The 23,546-nt window shown below is 40.0% G+C and overlaps 1 protein-coding gene across 1 annotated transcript; it reads right to left on the minus strand.

Moving 5' to 3' along the window:
- Positions 1–5,826: 5,826 nt before the first annotated feature.
- On the minus strand, positions 5,827–23,414 carry WDR1 (WD repeat domain 1; the record flags this gene model as incomplete). Its single annotated transcript, XM_010132066.1, has 14 exons — positions 5,827–6,772; positions 7,077–7,221; positions 8,355–8,528; positions 9,022–9,132; positions 10,156–10,243; positions 10,898–11,054; positions 11,281–11,368; positions 12,204–12,437; positions 12,556–12,636; positions 13,354–13,431; positions 15,294–15,474; positions 16,865–17,012; positions 19,575–19,665; positions 23,293–23,414. Coding segments are annotated over 14 exons (1,808 nt in total), but the record flags the coding sequence as incomplete, so codon positions are not given.
- Positions 23,415–23,546: the final 132 nt, after the last annotated feature.

The raw sequence follows: 23,546 nt of genomic DNA on the forward strand, positions 1-23,546 counted from the left end.
GTGTCTCTGCGCTAATCACAGAATCGCTGAATCATCTGGTTGGAAGAGACCTTTAAGATCATCCAGCCCAGCTGTTCACCCTGCACTGCCAGGGTCCCTAAACCATGTCCCTCAGCACCACACCTACACGTCTCTGAAACAATTCCAGGGATGGGGACTCCACCACCTCCCTGGGCAGCCCATTCCAGTGCTTCACAACGCTCTCTGTAAAGAAGTTTTTCCTGATATCTAACCTAGTTCTCCCCTGGTGCAACAGTGATACTGAAAAACTAGGAGGGCAGCAGCAAGCCAGCACTGCCCCACTGCAAGTCCATGGACCTTCAGAGGCAACATATGCAGCAAGTGCCTAAGTTCTGTACAGGCCATGCACACTTACAGGCTGCATATAGGCAACAAGGTGCAGGAAAGAAAGGTTAGATATTCCAGCTCAGAAATCTGTGTCACTTCTGGCCTGTCTTCCGTGCATGAGAATCATGGCATAGACACCTATTAATATTTATTTGGCCTAAATATTCACCCCTGGCTACTCTGAGAAGACTCTCTCCATTAATGCTTGCGAGCTTCATGGAGTAAAGCAAATCAACAAAGAGTGAGGCCTGGCTGACACATTAAGCCACTCTCAGGTAGCTGGATCCTCTGCCACCTGGACTGAACACTGTTGATAAGCCATGATTTTGGGGGTTGCTAAATATGGACACCTCGTTTGTCCGGGTGGACCAGACTTGCCGGCAATCACGCAGACCAGGCAATCGAGAACGACAAGCATTTCTGGGTATTCAGAAGAAATGCCTTTTGGTGTCAGGGGTAAGCCGAACTTCAAACTTTTTTTATCTTTCTCTAAGGGAAATCAGAACTGCCTGGTCTAACTGACTGCCCTCAATGCAAGGTGTGGCTGGTCTGAACCCGCAGTAAATAACCCTGCTGCAGCTGCCTACAGTTACAGAGGCAGTACTTAGCTGCCTGCTAACCTATAGAATGGGAACAGGAACCAGCTACGCTCGGCTTGTATTTCTGTGTGTGTGTCTCTCAGCTTGGCTTATAGAGAGATAGCGTGAACCATGAACCATAGATCATGAACCTGTAGACATCCACCAACCTCCTCTCACTGGGATGTAATTGTTGTTACAGCTGCATGATTGAATAGCTCAGCAATAAGGAAGGTAAGTTCAGAATGAGTTTGAAAGTGAGGAATATTCCTTAAACTTGATAGACTTCCTGCAAGTCCCAGGGAACTAGGCCACAAAAATAAACAAAGTTTATTCTACCATCTCTGTTTCAATAGAAAATCACGGCAGTGCTTCAGCTATTTGTAAGAGTGCACAATGCAGCTTTTTCTCTTGATTTTTTCAAGGAAAAGTGGGGGCCTGTAGTTAAATGGGGGAAACAGAAAATGCTCAAGTACTCAGCAAATTTTGCCCCTTGTTTTCACAGGTAGGCTTGCTCCCAGACCCCTGCCCGTGCTCTGAAAAGGAGAAGGGTGGCCATTAGGTGGAACCAATGTTAGGATACGTTCAAGTCTGTAGGGCTACAACGGGACCCACTCAGAGCTGTTGAAATAGTCAGCCAGTGTGATTATGAGATAGTTATCTATCATTTATGAAAAAAACATGTTTATCATGGGAGGGCCCTGATAACTGGGAAAAGGCTGATAAACCCAACAGGCTGCTGCAGCTTTGAATAAAAGGAAGACCCGGGGAAGAGGGGCTAGTTAGCTTTGACTGCAGTCCCCAGGGGGATGAAGGAACTTTTCCCATTGGAATTCAATCCTGAATACTTGCAGGACAAAGGAATAGTCAGCACAGACTTGCCACAGGCAAATCACACTTGACTCCTTGACAGCTGTGCATTTCACCACTGATAGCAATGCACACGAGGTGAAAGACCTAATGCAGCACATCCGGATTGGATTGCAGACGCTTCTCCCGCAGCAGTCTCCTTTAGAAGCTAGAGCAGCTATCAACAACTCAACATCCAACTGGTGGACAGCAGGTAACAGAGAAAGTATTGCAGGCGCTTCAGTCTCCTGCTAGTATCAGAAAATGTAAACAACGGACAGTGGCCACACAATACATCTAGGGAGCCTCAGGCTGGACATTAGGAAAAACCTGACTGGAACAGGTTACTCAAAGAGGCTGCATAATCTCCATCCTACTAAGTTTTCTAAGACTTGGCTAGAAAGCAAAACACAGCTGACCTGGTCTAGTATTTCTTACAGCCCTAAATCATCCATGAGATTAGACTAGATGGAAGGATGAAGGGGATCTTCAGGGTCCCTGCCACCAACATGTCTATGAATTGGTGTAACTGATTTCATTTCTGTCAGTAACAATACTGGTATTTCAAAGGAACAGCCCTTAGTATGTAAAAGCCATGCATTATTCATTGCAGTCTGTAACTTCCTCAAGGGGGGCAGCGGAGGGGGAGGTGCTGATCTCTTCTCTTTGGTGACCTGCCATAGGACATGAGGAATTGGAATGAAGCTGTATCATGGGAAGTTCAGACTGGGCATTAGGAAAAGGTTCTTCACTGAGAGGTTGATCAGTCTCTAGAACAGGCTCCCCAAGGAAGTGGTCACGGCACCAAGCCTGCTCTTCATCACATGGCTTAGTTTTATAGGTAGTCCTGCGACGAGCACGGAGTTAGACTTGAGGATACTTAACAGGTCCCTTCCCACATGAAATATTCTATGATTCTTCCACTGATTATCTTTATTCCCAAGCCTCTCCAGGGAGATGTGCACGCTTAGCACAAGCTGCGTGTATGAGAACTTCTGACTTCTTCTCAGCCCAGTGAGTTAGGAATCATTCTGCTCCTGGGCACACGGAAAGCACCTTTTTCTCCTCGGTATACTTTCATCACAGAGATAGCCATGGCTAAATTTGTCCTACGGAAAAGATTTGATCAGCAAATCCTTTCTCGTGCCACAACCATGACACAGTATCTGCAGTGACATACTAATATGCAGTAGGAGAAATTCTTGGATTCTTAGCTTAGAAATGTAGCTTCAAAAAATTCAATTCCAGGTTGAAGGATCCCATTGCTTTGGCATTTTGCTTCAGAAAAATATTCACGTAAATAAGATCCTTCAGGTCAAGAGGAAAAGCAGAGCAACAGAGGTGCCAGAACATCTGTTGTGGGTCTACCCATAATTCTATTTCGTGTCAAACTTTCTCCAAAACAAACAGCTTCCACCTCCAAATGGATTTGTGATGTCTTTTACCTTTCCATTTACCCATTGCCAATAAAAGAGCCTATTTAGGATTTGCTGATGATATTCCACAGAACAGCTGCTGTTAGTTTCTGGCTGACAGTATGGACCAGCTTCTTAGAAGGCCAATGTTCTGTATAAGCGTGGCAGAAATGGAACAGACAACCGGGATTAAATCACACTGTTTGTTAAAGGGGGAGGGGAGCACGCCTGCAATACAGCCTTGTGAGGAATTACTGGTCACGTTAGTTCTCTAAATCTATCCCTGGCCTAATTAAGCTGCATTTTCACTGTAAAGCAGGCAAGCTGCCAGTCAGTCATGGTGAAGTGAAACCTGCTTTCCAGTAACTGCCAACTAGACCTCAAATGCACGTTCATGTTTAAAACAGAAATCTTTAAGACTAATGGGCCTTGAGGAGCCATGTTTGGACAGGGCTTGAACTAGCATTAAAATACAACTCTTAATATAGCAACACGCAAGTTTTTGTTGTTGCTGTGTGGTTTTTTTCAGTTTGCATTCCCACTCACAGCTAGTTCCATATTCATGTCATCTCACATATTTCCTTTCATGGTCACTACAATCTGTACAGTGCTGCTGAGGAACAGAATGTGGGGATCGTGACAGTCCATCCAGTCTATTTCTGCTGTTTCTCTGTTCCAGAGCAGGCCAAGGGGTTGATAGCTTTCTGCAAGAGCAGCCTGCCACCAGCTGCCACCTCCACACCCTCTCTCATCACGTACAGAACAGAGCTTACAGAGAAGGGTAGAGAAAAACGATGGCTGAAACAATCACAGTTTGTCCAATGGAAAGAATGGTTTCCATTCCTCCAGGTACATTCTGTAGTCAACCCGACAGTGAACAGCTAACCCTCTTGCTTTACAGAGGCTACAGTTTTCAGACCAAATAGGGTTGTTGAGGGAAAAGTTTAATCTCACCCCTGCTCTGCTTCCACATAGCTATCTCCAGAAAGGTCTGCATTCTCTTTGGAAAGGGTCTTTTGCTTTATACAGCCAAGAAAAAGTTCATTATGTTTCCCCTTTAGGAAAAAAAATTTAAAACGATATACCTGGCATTTTAAGTTATCAGTGGAAGGTTCAGTGAAAGAAAAGCCAACTTCAGGGCTGTTTGTGCAACTGAGATTAGAAAGCATGAGTCAGGCTGCAGCTACACACTCCTGCCCCATTGCTATTTCTTGACTTGAGATTTTTTTCAGTCTGGGGCAAATACAGGGGCCTGTTCAGAACTGTACAACTGGGCTCCTTTAAATCAGTTTGTGATCTGTCTATGCTGGATCAAAAATCAGCCTGAGCTCTGACATTTGATCCAACAGAAGAATATCTTTTTAGTTTTGTATTCAGGATTTGTTATCCAGCTACACAGATCACATTAGTCCTGTGGCATTAAAAACTCAGGCCGTAGCCAATACACAAATCTAATAGAAGCTGAAGCACAAGCAACAGCCCGCCCCCCCCCACCCCCGCAGGCGTCCACATGCAAGCCTTAATACAAGGTTGCTAGCAAAGAGGTATTCTGCACGAGTAGTATTTCAGGAACCAAAAAATACCTCGTCCTACACATCACTTTTCAGACATGGTGCATGGATGTGAAAGAAAGAATCCACTTGTAGTAGGAGGCAGCTTTAGGAAGCTGTGCCACTTCCCTCAAAAACCACCTTTCACTAGCGTGCCCGTCTCTTACAAAAAGCAGGACTCCCAAGTGAATTCTGTGCAGCAGACATCTGCTCAACACCCCCTACCCTCCTTCATCACTACTTAAGTGACAGGGATTCAACTACAACAGCAAGCAGATTCAAGAGCAGCTCCTCCAGATTGGACTTGGGGAACAACGCATGAATGGCAGAGGGACTGGCACAATAGCAGAACCAGTTTTAGAGGCCAGACACTGAGAAATCTTGTTCTTTTGGAGCATATGCCAAATTTCAAATGTGCCCTTTTCCAAAACTACTCATTCTTGCATTGTTAATAAACAGACATGCAAAATTACTAATGCAGTAACCACAAAGAAACCATGATGCAAAATATTCTGCTTCTTAGATAAAACCTTTATCAGCTGTTCTAATGTGTATGTTGGTTTTCATGCCAGAAGACATATGATCTCCACTCCCAAAAAGAAATCAGTGTTTTTCCTTTTTAAAAGATGTTTTGAGTAATTTTACATTTTTGACAATTGAGCAATGGTCCACAGTATGAGAAGCAGCAAAAGCATTTTATTTGCTGTATAATTAGTGTCATTAGAAATATGATTGGTAAAAAAACAACACACAAGTCCACACAGAAAGGAACACTTAATAAAAACCAGGGAGCACTGAAGGGGTGATGGTAGTGAAGACTATTTTTTTTTAAAGTCTTCCAAAATTCTTTTGGCCACAAGAGATGGTAACAAATCTTCCTATTACTTTGCATCAGTGTCCTCCTCCACCCTTGTTGGACTACTAGCTTCAAATTACTTAAATGTGTTGTAGAGTGTGAGAAGGGAACTAAACACAAGACCAAGATCTGTTCGCATTAGATAACTGCTTCCATGCAACTGTTCTGCACATGCAAAGGCATAAAACTTACTCAGCAAACACCATCTTCTCCAAAATCACTTCAAGTCATAACAATGCTTCACTTTAATTCTTGTATTTTCAAAAAGGTGGTAGAAGTACTGCATTTTTTTAAAACAATAACATGCTTCTCCTCCTTCAAACAGAAAATATCTTTAATCTCTGAAACAGAATTTTTCTGACATTGAAATGACCAGACATTCTTAATTCATGAAAGTAACAAATGTGTTTCTGAAGCAAGAAGTTGCCATAACAATTATTTGTAAACATTATACCCACAACAGTAAGTACATCAAAACCCCACACTTCCACCTCAAAATAAACCACAGAACTTTGACATGAAATACATAAAAAGTTTATTATGTATGTACCCCATTTTGTTATCTGGAGGAGAAAATGTGAGGCAACAGTTTGGTGCAGTACAGAGAAGCAAAGCAATATACAGTAGCTGCACACAGCTTGATTGGTTTCAGATCTCAGCTAAATATTCTTACTATGACCGTTAGTACAGAAATGTTCTGTAATTAGAAAAAATGAGAAGTATTACTCTCATGCTGTACAGTCTCATGTTTCTTGGTTAGAAAAGAACAACTGATTGAGTTTGAATCTTTCACGCCCAAATCTTTCACACCAACTTGCTTGGCTGTTGCCTCTGGAATGTTCAGCACAAAGGTTAAGCTCCAGACATAATTTAAGTGCTTTTCATGTGCAAACTGTTACTGGCTAAAGCTTTCAAAGTACATTTAATTACAGATATGAACACCCTGTAAAGGTATGAGGATATGATAGCAGACCCAGAGGCCAATACAGATTCTTTAAGAGAAATGCTATGTTCCACTGCAGTAGTTCTAGTCCCTGATTAGGTCCTTCCACAGAGGGGGCTTATTTCAGTTGTAGGAGATAGACCACTCTTTGACAGAAGCATCATGGGATGTTGTTACCAGAGTATGTTCATCCAGCCACGCCAAGCCGCTTACATGATGTAGTCTGTGAGCATCTGTATGGCAGTGCAAAATAACAAAAAAAGAATTAGGAAGGCTAGGCTGTCAAAGTAACTTTAGCACCTCTTCCAGATGTGATTTTCAGCTGCATTACATACCAGTAGAGTATTTTAAAAGTGGCTACAAAATAACACACCAGAAGATTTCTGGCTGTTGTAGCTAGAGATTAATGTAAAGGCTAAATTAGCTTGGGAATATTTGAACCCTGCTTACCATTACTTACTTCTAGAGAACGGGTACTGTGCTGGATTTCAAGAACTACTAGCAACTTTAAAAAGTGAGATTTTAAGGGAAACATACCTGGTATCTTGACTCTGGTCTCTGGATCGCTTACAGTCCAAACATAGACCATCATGTCCATGCCTCCAGAAGCAAAATGTTCATTGTCTGGTGACCAGGCAATACAAACAATTTTTGCATGGTGTCCATAAAAGACGTTATGTTCCTATTTGAAAGTCAGAGATACATTGTTATTTTATTTTATTAGTTTTAGCTACTTCAGGAAATCACTGTCTTTCAAAGTACAGCATCACAGTAAGCTACTGCAAGACTCCAGACAGTGTACATCTCAAGAGCAGATAGATGCCCTAAATAAACCAAATTTTGGCATTGATTTATGCTATTTATTTAAAAACTTACCAAGCCAATAAAGTCCAAACCTTTTGTAAAAAAAAAGCTAAGACCTTTTCTATGAATGCTAGATCTGTAAAGTGCATATACAAGTCACTTCTTGCTTCAAGGCTTTAAAAATCACTTCACAGATGTTTCTAAAAGCAAAATCCTTTCAATTTTTACTTAAAAATGAAAGGTTTTTGTGAAATGCCAACGTGCATTTTTTACTTCAGTGTGCTTTCAGTCAAAGCTGAATGACTTTACAGGCTGATACACATATTTGCTACTCAGCTGAAAAGTGGAAACTGCCCACTGTCTGGTTCTTGGTTAAAGGACACAAGATTGAAGAACAAAGCAAGATTCCCTGCCCTAGTGTATCCAGTTCATTGTTTAGTTCTTACCATGGAACTGTGTGTCACAGCAGCAGAATTTTATTTCCATTTTTATTTACTTCATTCAATTTTATTGTAGTGCACAATTCCCGTCAAACTGAGCCTGCATTCTTGTTCATTTTACAAAATGTGCACGAATTCTAACAGACACACATGTATTTTGTTGGCTTTTTTCCTTAAAAAAAAAAAACAAACCAACAAAACAACCCCGAACACACCAGTGGTTCAGCTGACCTGAATAAGGAACCTGCCTACTTTGTAATCTTTTGTATTAAACTACTGCTAGCCTGTGGAAATCTAACCCTTGCCATGCTTAACTACGTTAACCTGTTATTAGACAGGTTTAGGTGTTTCCCCAGTAGCCAACCTACACTGTACATTTCCGCTGCTGAGAAAAGCAACGCTAACTCAAAATAACAGGTAAACAGACAGTCACCGAAGCACCAAATATTCATCAATGATTTAACAATTAAGTCTCACCAGCTATGCTATATTTCACCACAACAGATTTAGACATGACATGGCAGTCTATTTGTTTTTAAACAAACAAAACTCCTGACACAACAGTTCTTACCGCATAGCCATCAGTGACACTAAAGACAGTGACAACTTTATTTGCGTCACAGACTGCAAGAAAGGCACCATCGTGAGAATATGACAGGTCAGTAACAGGACCTTTAGCTTCCAAAGTCTTATCGTCATTTTTCAAAGTGGTTCCTTGGATTGAATACAAATGGACATTCCCATCCTGAAAATTAGTAGTGAAGAAGGGCGGAAAGGTACAAAGGTCACATTACAGTAGAAAGAGGAAGGCTTACTGAGTTTCTGCAAATTTCAACATCAATTCTATTGAGTAGTGCTTATATAGTTTAATTAACTATTTTATTAAAGAACTGTATTATTAGTTTGAAGAACCTGTCCTTGGTGGCTCCAATCCACCAAGTCTAGACTACAGACCCGATTTCTAGAATTTGCCTACTTCAAACATACACTAGGTAAAAACAATTTTACAATTTAAAAACAGCAAATGCAAGCTAGAAAAATCAAACAAACATTAGGTCACGATGGTGGGAGAACCTGGGGAATGAAAGCCCAGGAATACCAATTACACATAGTTTACTTGTTACAATACTGCTATTGTTACAATCTGCTTCCTACACAAATACAGTTACTGTTGTTAAATGCTTCTGTTACTAGTTCCAGTGTTCCAAGCAGTAGAGTTTTAGGAAGGGCAACCTTACCGCTCCTCCTACTGCTGCTGTACCTCCTCCAGGGTGAATGGCTACAGCTTCTGGCTCATAGCCAAGGTCATCAATTGCAAAACATTTTTTCTTATCTTTCATCAAGACAATCTGTAAATAGAAAACCAGAAACTAAGACCCTTCTTCAAAGTGCCTATTACAAAACCATAACCTAAGTCACAGTGCTTAGTCATCAATACAAATCCACTCTGATTGCTCAGAAGCTTACTATACATTCTGATCTTAACAGTTACATTCTTTAAAAAACAAAGAAAAAAATGCCTACAGGCGGTGACTAACTAATCTGCTGTACTGGAGTACTTATGTGCTCTAAATTAGGCAGCACAGGGGATGCTCTGTTGCCTTCAGCTTCACCTCCTTTCATTTGAGTACACAAGAAACATTGACGAAACGGTATTTTTAGCAAAGCTTACTCCCTTCCTGGTTCACTGTTAAAGAAAGTGAGGCAGGACCAAATCAGTAGCAAGTTAATACTGCAATGTTAAAATTTAAGGGCTATTTCCTATGGTGTTCTATACTAGGGACCACTGGATTAAAACTCACATGGGAAACAGGTTTGTACAACTCTGCTGCAACTGCCAAGCATAAAACCAGCATCCATACAGAAGGCATAAATCATTAGAAGTTATGCTTTGCTACAAGATAGTACTGGTGCAATCTTCCTGGTTCTAAGTGTCCTGGATACTGCTGGCAAGCAAGCTAGAGCTACCTATGCTGTAGAATAGCATTAGTTAATTGGTTAGCTGGCTTAGTTGGGAAAAAAAAAAAAACCAAACCAAAACAACAAACCCAGAAAACCACCAAACAACCCCCCCCACCCCTCCCAAAAAAGATCCCAAAACTAAAGCAGGAGCAAAAACCTTTCCCCAAAATCACGTCACTGAACAGGATCAGGCAAGAGCATGAGGTACCACATGGAATTTAAATCTATACGTAAGACTATCAAATTGGTACACGATGCAAAATAACAAGCCCATCAACCATCCTGCATTAGGAAATTCTGCATATGCGCAAGGTGACCCCACACTAAACAGATTTGCCAGAAACCGTTATGTTACCATACATGGCATTATTAAGAGCGATTGTGTTGATAATCCACAACTTGACACTTACTTGTCCAATGCACAGAACTACAGTATAACCACCAGGACCCACAGCTAAACACTTTGGTTGAACATCCATTTTCACAGCATCCTGGCCACTGGAGGAAGGCATGCCAAGGTGGAGAAGCAGGAAGTACAAAGCAGAAAAAAAAATTATTCCATACCTACCATTATTTAATATTTCCTACCCAAATAGGGAAAACTATTGATCAGGAGCATGCATAATTTTTTTTGGTGTGTTAATAATCTGCAAAGTTTCCTTCTATTCACTGTTTAAAGCATTAGTATCTTGATCAGGTAGTCCACCTTTGAAGTCAAAGTCAATGTTACTACACTAGAGTATTTCTTTTAATCTAAATGGGTGATCTTAATAGGATTCCTTAAAGGTTTTTTTCCTTCAGTTGTGGTTTCCATGAAGAAACAGCTGTCTCCCACCCCTCCTAACCACATTTATTACCAATATTCCTGTGCATTTATGAACCATAAAGCAGACACCCTTCCCAGTGCCCTAAGACACCTGATACACAAGGCAGATGTCTAACCTGTGGAAGGGATGACACAAATTGCAAAGTTTGGGATGTGTTTTGTGTTGTCACAGAAAAAACCAAGATTGTTACAGCAATAATTTCTACAGTTTCCATGGCAACTTACAACCTGCAGCATAAAATTCTTTACCATATAAATCAACAAAACTCTGGCTGTAAAACAATTAGAATTGCAATACTACAAAAAAAGACAACATTTTAACTCACCTGTAGTCCCTGTTGCTAAGGTTGGTATAGCGCACAGTGTCATCCATACTGCAGGTGACCAGCTGATCCATTTCATTCACTGCCATTCTAGAAACTTGGTTTGTATGGCCCTTCCCAGAAAAGCCATCATTCTCTCCAGTTTCAGAATCCCAATAATGTGCATAACAGAATTAAGGAACATTTGAAGATATTGGTGCAGTCAGATACAGCATTATAAAAAATTAAATAATTGACAGAATATCTAAGGTTAGAAGGGACCTCTTGAGATTGTTTAGTCCAACCTGCTCATCAAATCAGTGTCAACTACAACAGGCTTTCCAGTCCATTGGGATGTGAGCATCTCTAGTGATGGAGACTCTACACCATTGTCACTCAAAGGATATTAATATGTCCATCATTACTTCCAGAGTAAATATAGGACTTTCCACTGTTTTTATGCACCGTAAGACACTGAATTGATTTACTATGACCCTGTGAATGGGACACAAATAGTAATTATTGGTGGGCAATGTTTCACCTTAACACATACATAAATCAAACCCACATAAGAAGAATTATAGGTAATTCAGAAAATAAAGTATTTTATTCGCAAGCATTAAACACCACCCAGAATACAAATCATTAATTAACAGCGCAGTCATTTAACTGTTGCAGCGTTGTTATTCTCATGCACTACTCCTTGAAGGGCAGGAAAAGGCACTGTGAATAGCCTTACTAGCCTGCTGGGCCAAAATACTTCCATGGCCTTTCCATCAACAAAGTTTGCTTTTCAGGCACTTGATTCAAGGAAGAGGACTAAATATGGTCACATACCCATACCAACTGCCAGAATTATAGCAGCAATAGCAAGAATCTGGGACGTCTGTTTCTAGTTCATGTAAAAATGTACGTTCCCATGAGAGTGCTGTGTTAGCGAACTCTAAATCCTAAAATTAAAGCCCAGTTGCACAGTACCGCATGTCACCTTGTTCACAATACACTAGCTGTGGTACAAGGAGCTACGACTGGTAGTTTTCTATCTATGCTGTATTTCTTATCTCAAGAATGCTTAAAAGCTGCTACAAAAGGTGAGTTGATAACCTTAACTGAGACCAAAAGCAGTCTGTATATTTGCATAAAGCACAGTATTACACATGCAGCATTTTAACTTCCTGATTCATGTGACTTGGAAGAGGCAGTCCCATAGAGCCTGCCTGGCACTGTTAATTTAACAAAACCATTTTTCAGTAGGTACTATTCCACCCAGACAACTTCAACCACAGTCATTTATTGCAGAAACTGGTGCAACAACAGAAATTTAACCTACCTTTATGACACGTAAAGGCTTATTTGGATTGTTCTTGTCCAAATAATTGATATAGCCAGATAGTGAGATAGTCAGTAAATGGTCTTTCTGCCACAAACAACCCAGCTGCTGATCCAACACGTTTGATCCCATGTTAAAAGTATTGACAATAGAATTAACACCAACGTCCCAGATCTTAGCGGTTTTATCTCCAGAAGCAGAAAGCAATTGACTACTGTCAGGGCTCCAACTAATCTGTAAAAACAAATGTCACCGCAAGAGAGTAAATGCATTTATTATTGCATCACTTCACAGTCCATGAACTTGGTAATGACATACTACGGACCATTTGCACAAATGAAGTGATACTTACAGCATAAATACCTCCATCATGAGCCTTGCCTCCACCAAGAGCACACACTTTCTCTCCAGTCTTCCCATCATAGACAAAAATCTTAAGAGAGCACACAGACATAACTTACAACAACAAAAAAACAACAACAAACCCAAGAACTGAAACACTGTTGCTTCCACTGCACAGATCATTCTTTTGTCACGTGGCAGGCTTACAGGTTTTCCAAACAGTAGATTTTTGAAGAAGAGGCACGAGTATTCCTGCATTTAATATTTAAGGCCGAACAAACTAGATGATGATAGTAAATAATCACAGTAAGGCACTCTGTACATTGGATCCTGACATCTGAAATTCTGGAAGACATTACATTTCTGACTCCTGCTGTGATGGCAGCTGCTTAGCACTACAGTCATGGGTATCTGCCTTCTTAGGAGGAATGTCATTATCAAACCTGCCCTTATCAGTAAGGAGACCACATGGAGCTGGGTTGCTAACTATGAATTTAATATTTCAGCCAGACTTTCCAGGACCATCATAAGGATATACATATTCCAAATGTCCAGTATGTTACTGCCAAACTAACCTGTAGGAGAGGGAGTATGCTAGGGAGAAGGAAGGGGAAAAAAAGCTGAGTGAGAATAGTCTGGTTGATGTCAGTTGTTACAATTTTATAGGATACTTACAAATTTAAGCCAGTCACTTCTTGGCACGAAAAAAGAAGCCACATAGATTTTACAATAGTAATCCTATTCTCAAAATGCACAAGAGAATCTTTTCATGCTAAAATCACTACAAGAAATGTTCCTTGGTTTTTACCTGTCCATCTGCACTAGCTGTAGCAAATCTGTTCCCATCAGGAGAAAACCTCACACAGTTCACAAACCGTGTATGGTCCTGTAGGAAAAAAGTAAAAATCAGCACACAAAACAAGAACAGACCTTCTTACACAGAAGACAGTCCAGTAACAATGAAGTTCTCTTACACACAAGCCATAAGCTAGCTGTGCAGAAGATGCCTGCTGTAAAAAATTGCTACAGAGCAAGCCTAGCGTCTTATCTGAAGAGGATCGTGGGGATCAAGAACAGTCCAGGGAAGAAACTGTCACCAGTACTGATGTAGTTCAAACAACGTAACACAATACCAGGTGAACAAGTACCCAGTTTCAGGGACAGGTTGGAAAAAACCCTCAGCTGCAGCCTAGATGCAAACATAGGGTTCTTCTCTGATCACTGAATTCTTCTGCAACATTCTCCAGATTTGACTCTTGCTTCATTGTGAAATTAAGTTTTATACATAGAAGAGAACTTTACCTTTCTTATTGTAAAAAAAAAAAAAAAAGGTAGACATGAAGAATAAATTATTATTTTATTGCAATTCTGTTTCTGGGAGACCACATTGGTGGTAGCTCCATGAAGTAACCAGGCAAGACTGATGTGTGCTCTCCAAATAGAGTATTTACAAGTAGGAGACTATTCAAACCATGCTAACTAGAAAACACGTGTTAAATAGGGAAGCACCACAATGAGGCCAAAGCTCCCATGCAAAGATATTTGGGTGACTATTTTTAGTATTATGAAAGGCAGGTTCTAACCTAATTTCTTTAACAATATATCTATTTTTTTTCTTTATGATGCCTCAAGATCTAATCTAAAGCATGTAACTGTCTACTAGAATCTCATATATCAACTCAAATATCACTTTAAAAGGAAGACTGCATCACATACCAGCCCAAACAGCACTGGTAAGCAATTCAGACTTCAGAGTTCCAGAAGAACCAGCTTAGCAAAATGCAAGTATCAACTTAAGTTCAGGAATATATTAGGCAACTACATCATTTCATTGGATTGCAGAGCTCAAAACAATTCCTTTTCTAGAACTGGAATGGAATCCTTACTAAAATGAGTGTACATAGACTGCTCAAGGCACATACTTAAGAAAATAAAAGGCCTACTACTGGTTTTTAAAAATAAAACAAGAACTAAACATTCTGAATTTACTACTGCAGTAACATCCAGTATCTCTGCAGTAGTTTGGGTTTTTTTGAGGCAAGAGACATGTTTTCTGCCATCTGAAACCACTGTAGAAGCTTTCGGCTTTTTATTTTCTTTGACCTCAAGTAACAATGAACGCCTTAAATGTGTTAGTTCCAGGCTTTGTTTCATTTACATGAGAGATTTCAAGTGGAAGAATAAGAAACAGAAAATGAAAAAGAATGTAGAAACAAAAACCCAGAAGTTACATATCCATTCCTCCTCGTAGAAATCAGTTATGTTTTGAAATATCTACACTCATCCCTTCTGAACTGCCCTGGGATTTCAGATCTGAGTACTCTTACACAGATTGGAAAACTCCATTCTCACCACCATGTTTCTGGAATCAAGCACCTTGGAGCGTATTAAGAAATTCTACACACATTTGCATTGAGAAGCAGAGCCCAGAAAGTACCAACGGGGCAAAGAAGTAGCCTATTTAAATTATGGAAGAGGACGAAGAGCCAAAAAACCCCAAATTTTCATAAAAAGTGCTTCAGGTTTTTTTCTTAACCGATTATTTCAGTTTTCTTGGCCTGAAAAAAGCCTTCAGTTATACTTATATACGGGTTTAATAAAGCCACTTGACATCAACTGTGCCTCAAAACAGGGAACTAAGATCTTTTGTAATAACAGCTATTTGTGACAAGAACTGCAAGCTCATTGGAAAGATTTTAGTCAACTTGCTGCACAGTTTAATAGAGCCACACTGAAACTTAAACTCACACTTATTGTAAACTTGAACTTGAATGGCGGTCCCTCAAAGAAAGCAGCACAGTTGTCATCACTGCCAGTTGCCAGACGATATGGCCTTGTTTGCTTAATGTCCACACTATTGATCACTTTGTTGTGCCCAGTAATCTCACCAACGGAAGAGCCACTATCCCACAGGAATACTGCTCCGAATCTAGTTAGAAAAGCACACAATAACTACAATTCATAAAAGTTACATGTAGATTAACTCCTTGAGCATCTGCAAACAGTCGATTTGAGTGCACTCAAAGAAAAGAAATTAGGTCATCTCATTAATCTCATGCAAGCGTCATCATAGCTCCCTGAAGGCTATTTGAGATCTTGCTGGAGAGAGAATCTGATCTTCAACAGGAGACAATTGCCAAAGGGATGAGACAAGCAAGTTATGTATAAAGCATCTAAAATTCAGAGATCTAAAAGATACTATTTCGTAAGTCTGTTGGTTTATAGAAGAAAGCAGTAAGTTATTCTGTCTCCCTAATCACTAGAGAATGAAGAAAGCTAGGATATCAATAACATCAGGTCATTGATCATTTATCTGATTATTTAGCCTGGACTGTGTACCATCACTTTTACAACTTCCATTACTTAAAAATTTAAGGAAGAAGAGTTATAACAACATTTTTGTCAGTTCTTACTTTAAATCACATTAAAAAAAACCCCTGTATAATCAATACACTGGCATTAAACTGCCAGAGCATCACTATTAAGAAGGGGTTGTACAGAATCACTTCAGAAGATTCTAGGACGAAAGCGCACCCACCTAACAGGAAACTGGCAATTTTTGAAGTAGAAGAACGAGTTTACATAGTATCTCCCCAGGGGCAGGTAAGGGTGGAAGGAGGGATGGAGGAGAAAGAATCTTTCTCAAATATCAGGACATGGTACATGATAGCAACTAAAAACAGTGCAGGGGGGTGGCAGGGAACAGGATCACACTATGTTGTTTTTCAGACCTTTAGGCATAAGATGACCTGGTCTGGACTCCACATTAAAGATCTGTCAGCCTTTAAACACTATGCTACAAATGAGGTTTCTGTCCTTTCATTAATGGGCATCTCATTTACTCAGATAAGGACAACTGGTTGTGATTTTAATTACCACAGTAAGGGCTAAAAATACTGGCGTGTTGCTGCAGGAGAGATTTCAGATACATTTTCTTACTCTTATTTAATCAAGTCCTCTCAATTCTGGAGGAATTGAAGAGGAAGAATGGTCTGGTGGTTCTCCCTTCCTACTCTACCAGAATTAGGCAAGAAAAATCCACCGAAAGGCATACAGAACAGCTACTGGAGAACGTAATACCCACCTCTAAAATACAAACAAGACCTATATCATTTTAAAACTAAGCAATTCTAACAGAACTGTGTTTTCAAGTAGTTTTACAGGTGTCAAATACTCCATAGAGCTCTTGACGTCTGACTAGAACAAGCCATGATTTTCTTCCCTTAAAGAACTTTCTGCAAAGAACCTGCTTTGTTAGAACACAGAGGTTTACAGTCTACGCACATATGTACACATACACACACACACGGATTACTCACTTTTCCCTTCCTTCTCCAACCACAGCAATTCTCTTGCTGTCTTCAGTCCAGGCAATGTCTTTTATATTTCCTGCAAATGGCTGATACTCATACTTCAGGAGGTGTTCCTTCTGTGTAGTATCCCAGATTCTCAGCTTTCCAGAAACATCTGCCATAATAAACCAGAATATAACTATTGTTGTTCCAGCATGACTCAGTCACATGACTCAGCAACCTGCCAGGATACAGATTTTCAGCTACACTGAACAGTTGTATTAGGGCCCTAATATCCTACCCTACTACAATACTACAAATCACTTGATTTAAAAACAGCAAAGATTAAATCCGTTTCACTGAATCACATTTCTAACCAGACATTGGCACACTTCTATACAGAAGAACATGCACACTTCACCTTGCATGCAGATATCTGACCTAGCTGGATTACTACAAAAGTGTCCAACAGAGTATTAAAAAATGGTAATGTCACAAGCAGCAGATGTTGCACAGGTCATAACAACTTAAGACTTAATATAATGAAAGCTTCCTTGGCCACTGTTTCCCTTCAGTATTACACAGCCCTAAAGCCTGCTTCTATTCAGAGCAGTTACTGTGGCACAGCACTGTAACCAGAGGAATTGTTCTATACACGCAGACAGGTTTACCTATCTCTCGTGAAACCCAAACAGTAAGTTCTGTGTGCATTGGATGCTTCATAACAACAACTATGCTAAAATTCATACCCTTCACCTATGCAGAACTTTGAGTTCTATTCACCATTTACTGGTGCATCTTCACAGTTCAATTTAAAAATACAGCAACCCTGTATCTTTGGGACCTGATCATAGACTCATCTTCTCCACTTCTGCTACAAGGACAGATGTGGAATCCTCCATTTTACACAGAGAACTTGTTATTGTGGCAGAATTTTAATGTGGTCTTCAAAATCTAATTGTTTGTTCTATCTATTGATAGGTAGGACATATATAGCTTTAACTTTGTGGTGTCTCCCATTACATTTGTTACGACTGCAGTAAAAGAAATTACCATAAAAGCCACAAAGCATACTGCCAAAGGTCTGTCTCATCAAGCACATGAAGTATTGATGCAGGTTGCACAGCTAATGCAGATTTATAGATAGAGAAATGAATCTTACATGTTATACTTAGAAACAGCTTAAACAGCCTGATACTATCTTCAGACCCCATGCTCAGCAGTTATCACAAAACTATTTATAAATGACATACAGAAGACACTTTTTAAGGGAAATACTGCAGCCTAAACTGATTTCCTCTGGGATGACAGACAACTTCTGAAAAAGGTCAACTGAGTAACTCCTTCATGGATCAGGCCATGTATATATTACTGTTCTTTTACAGAGGACTGAAAATCTACAAGGCTACAAGAACAATATAGATGGTTATTCTGAGGGTTAAGTAGAGAATGCAAACTGGATTTTAAGAAGGTATTCAATTTGACATATGGTGCACACACAAGACTGAGCCAAGAAAATCCTGTCTCTCTCTGGTTCCTTTCAGACAGGGAAAGGCAGGAAGGAAAAAAAAAGGAAAAATAAAAAAAAAGCTGTGTTAGTGTTCTTAAAGGTTCCCCAGTGCTCAAAGGATACATATTCTAATACAGCTTTCTGATATGCAGGAAGACAAGGAGGACAGAACATTTTACATTTAAAAAAAATATTGTTCCCTTTAAATTGCTAAGGGAGAAATTCCCATTCTACTAAGACCTGTGTATGAGTCTGGTCTCCTTTTCTAACAAGCTCATATTCAGAATGTTTTATTTTTAGATATATTACTTAGAAAGTATTTCTGTATTCGGGCACATTACTTGTTTCTGAAGCATTTCTAATTGACAATGGCAAACAAATTTAAAGTAAAAATCATAGATGAACTGCAAATATTTTTAAGAAATTAAATTTTAACATTGTATTTAAAAATATTCTACATCTTATAAAAGTCCTCCTGAAAAAAAAAATCAATTATTTGAAAGAAGCTGCTATTAAAAAGAGTTTCTTTAGTTGTTTGTAAGTCATAAAAACCTGAATCCATTTCCACTAACAATCCAGGAAATTCATGCTGTAGAAATCAATGTTACCCATTCTAAGACTACTGATTCACATGCACTACATGCAAATTGAGACTCAGCCTCTTTTCCTGCCAGTGTACCAAAACCAGCTTTTTTTAGTTCAGGTTACAAGCACAGGAAAAATCCCGTCAAGTGTTGCCAAGTTCAGTCAGAAAGAAAGGTGGAGGGAAATGAAAGGAGTATACACTCTTCTAGAATCCCTCCCCTGCCCCCAAAGCACTGAGGTTTATTAACAAATAGAAACAATAGTCCTGTATTTCAGAAATAATTTTTCATTCTGCTGCAGGCATATGAGTCATTCATGACACTAAGATTTGTTTTCTTTAATGCTTCACACTAACTATTTACAGTTCATTTCCAGGTTTTTTTATCATTTAAATAGTAATTTTTTGAAATATTGAGCATGTCACTAATCTCACCGCTTTAGAAAGTGGTAGGAGGAACAACTACAGAAATTATACCTCCCTCAGGCACATATACATTAATTCTACTGAATGTTCACTGACTATGTGTATTCTGTACGTAAGTGTGAAGCGTTACTACTCTGTTTTGTCAGTAAGTTTTGCATCAAGCACTCTAACAGCTCTGTCCACACGTATCTCATGCAGCCAGTGCACCAATACCTTACCTCCAGATGCTATGTAGAATCCACTGGGAGCATACTTGGCAACTACAACCTGATGAGCATGCTCAGTGTAGATGTCGGCAATTGCAGGATTCTAGTTTAAAAGAAAAAAACAGTTACTAAGTCGTATTTCCTGTTTTCAAAGGAGTAAAATCAGACATTCAAAGGCAAAATTCAGTTTCTCCTCGCACTCCTCCTCACACCCTTCCTTCCAGCTTAAACTGAGCTAGAGTCTAAAGCTGAGGAGTACAGTATGCAGTGAAGAACACTGCTGTCCTGCACTACTAAAATGACACATTAATTTCTAACAACTTTCACTATTAAAGTATTTCCTCTAACACCCAGGACTTCTACGACCCTTTCCTCTCCAACACCTGCTGAAATGCAGAAAAACACCCTCCAAAATAATAGGTCAAGTATCAGGCTTTCTTTTTATGGGGCTGGGTCAGGTAAGGCACTTACCCAAGCAGAATAATAACATGAGCTGTACTTTGCAACACATATCCAAAAGTCCTACCATAGCTGAGTATGAAAGTTAAGCATACGGTTAGCCATATCCACCATAAAGCATGGCCTTTAATCATCACCACAAACTCAAGATCACTCAGTAACCAATGAGGTCTGCAAGGCTTGCTCTCCCTTGTCGACTGCAGCCTGCTTAAAAAGCTACTACAGAATTGCCACACGAATCAAAAGAGGGACGACATGAAGGCAAAATCTGCTCCCAGATTAACACTATAAAAAAGCTATTCTGCACATCTTCCAAATATACTACATGTATGCTACAACAGTAATACATTGCTCCTTAGGAAGTATGTTCCATCAGTTAACAGAAACCTAACTCACATGGTCAAAACAAAAGTCCATTTTAACTGCTATAATTAATACAGATTTATTCAAGCAAACCAGAAAACCACCTGATGTTATGGTATGACTCAGCCACCCAATCAGGAAAAAGCTAAAACACCCGCTCTATGTTAGGAAGTGGATAGTCTCCTGCTTGCAGGAAATCTTGCTTTTGCAGTACTGTTACCTCTCAGGAGACACCAAATACAGCTTACTCATGCAAGAAGCAGCTCTTTTTCACTCCTGCTTTTATGCACTGCTTGAGTAGTACTTAAGTCACAATCATCTGCATTTACAGCATACACATCACTCTCCATTTTGTGTGCAACTGGATTTTATCTAAGCAAGATACATGTTTTTCCCATGTTCAGGGAGCTCAAACACCCCCACGCTTTGTTACTAATGGCATAAATTAGTAGCTGCTATTTTACAGCAAGAATCTCCAAGGGTCCAGGAATCTAAGATGAGAGACTGGACTGAATAGAGTGACTTAAGGGGATAAACAAAAGATAGACTCACAAATCTAAGATGTAGGAAACCATGTAATAAGCTAGAGCTGACATTTTAAATGCTGTTTATTGGATAACTAATTCTGCTTGTAAGTCAGGTTTTTAGCTTGTGTGTCTTTCCTATCAAAACCCCAAACCACCCCACTTCTAAAGGGATTTTAGGATAAGATTATAGTGTTAGCTGGGACAAATGCAGTACCTAATACCAGATTGAACAAGAAGAGTGAGCTTATGTGGCTTTGAACACTGAAACTGGAGCCACATATGAAAGTGAGTAGCTGAAGTTCCAAGCTTCAGAGTAGGTTCAGACCCATTAAGATGTTAAAGTATTAATGAGATAAAACCTTACAAATATCACTAGCCTTTCTGACTCACAACGCTTTTCCAGCCCTGTTCCAGGACTACTTCTTGTTAAAGGAAGTCTCTAGTTCATGCTCAAAGATCAAGCATTAACCCTGAACGTTATATGCAATACCACTGATTAGGTAATACCAGATAACTTCAGACTTAAGGGACAGATGATCACTGCATTTTGATGACCTGGTTTTTTAATTAGAGCACAACCAACTCACTGGAGAACTGTTCACAGAGGGATTGCACACGGACATCCCACTATTTCATTTGTCTGTTGCAGCGAACTATTATCGACACTTCTGTATTATTCGGAGAAGGCACAGCTCTCAGAGTGGACACGCTTCCACGTCAGGTTACGAACAAACTGCAACATTCTCCAACACAAAAGCCACAGCACAGGTTTTGGTCAGTTTTTGTGTTACTGCTACCATACACTCTGTAGCTGTCTGCAAAGTATCACCCGTCAATCATTAACAGTGGCCAGTTAGGTGAGTTTGCATACCGGCATGAATTACACCATAAAACCGAAGGAATTATGACTCCCACTCTCCACTTCACCTGAGAGTTTGAACAGTCTATACTGGGATTCCCACCTCACCCTGTACTCAGGCCATAACACGCACTCTACATTCTGGCTCATGCTGGGACTAATGTTTGCACTGGGCAAATCTTCAGTAAGCTGATGCAGGAAGATAAGCACACTGTTTTACTCCCAGTTCAACCCCCAAAATAGGGCCAAATGAGCACTAATGACAGTGCAAGGGGGGAGGTCACAATCTGTAACTTGGGTAAAATCTGTACCGTAAGCAAAGTGGCTGACAGTGTTTTAACTGGGGCTTCTGGTTTCAGAAAATTGAACTTTTCTTGACACCAAGACTGAAACACTATTACAGCTACATTATGAGACGCTGAAACCAGAGTACAAGCTCATTTTTGCTTTTCAGTGGATGAATTTAAACTGGTATCAAACAAGTAATTTGCAAAAAATTAAGTTACCTGTAGCATTTCTGTATTACAGCATGACAGTGAAAAAATACCTGAATATAGCGGCAGTGAAAAGACAACTCGGGAAAACAGCTCAAAAATTTCAGTTTACAAAGGTTATTTAAGGAAGCAGCCACAAACAAATCCATTGTTGTGGAGACCTCAAAATTCCAGAGAGGTATGATCTGCCCCCTGCAGCCTTCCCCTCTGGAGGATAAACCTGCAGTCACAGAGGAAAGTAAATCTAAGGGAGAATTTGACTGTCTAAAGGACAACCATTTACTTTGAAGAAAAGTATTTTTTTAAAAAACAAGTAGCAGGACAATAGCCTAGACATGTAATGCTTCCTCCATACTTCTCACAGGGATGCCATCTTTGAACAGAAATCATTTAAAGAACTCAACATTTCTGTAGTTACCACCAGACAAGAAGAAAAACCCGAAACCTCCACATCACTGAAAACATTAACGGGGGCATTCCAACATTTAATTCACGAAATAAGTTGCCTGTGACCAGGGCTTAGAACCCATCCTGCAGACACCTTGCCTCAGAGCCAAGCAACTGGCAATTGTTTTGATTCCTGGAGGTAGAAAAAACCAAACCCAACTAACACATTTAAAGACAGGAGTTTGCAATGCTTCTCGTACAAGCTCAAGGCCCGACACAGCAAATAGGGAAGACTTCATTTATTAGGCAAACATAACACTCAATTTCACCGCAGTGAGACTTAGGAAGACAAACAGGGCCAACCAGAATATACCAGTCTCTCGTCTAGAAATCCTATGCAAAGAGAGGGAAAGAACTGCACCTTACTGAGATTTTCTACAGGTTTTTACAGTCGCTGCCCATGGTTTTATGCCCGTCAGACACTCTGCTTATTCCCCTGCTGCTGCTCACAGATCCGTGACCTCAATTGAAATTACCGAGTGTGGACGAAGCACAGGTTATTAAAGGAGAGGGTCTGGGAAAGAAAATGAAACTTAACGAAAGCTCTACACTTCGAAACACAAAAAATTAGGATACGTTACATCAATGTTTCTGATGATGACACATTTTCCATTGGTATAAAGAAAATTGTTGCCCTTAGGATCACCTCCGATAATTTTGGAAACGCCTCGTTCAACCTGCGGGAGGCTGGCGAACACTTTTTCTACGGGAAAACGAGAAGAGTGGAAGAAAAAAAAAAAGGAAATAAAAACAAAAATCAAGGCGTTTTATTTCTGCCTGTTCCCGGACGGCAGCCGAGCAGTCAAACGCGCCGCCGGCAGGCGCGGTCACTTGT

The sequence above is a fragment of the Buceros rhinoceros genome, unplaced genomic scaffold, assembly GCF_000710305.1.
Source record: "Buceros rhinoceros silvestris isolate BGI_N320 unplaced genomic scaffold, ASM71030v1 scaffold17112, whole genome shotgun sequence".
Classification (NCBI taxonomy): Eukaryota; Metazoa; Chordata; class Aves; order Bucerotiformes; family Bucerotidae; genus Buceros; species Buceros rhinoceros.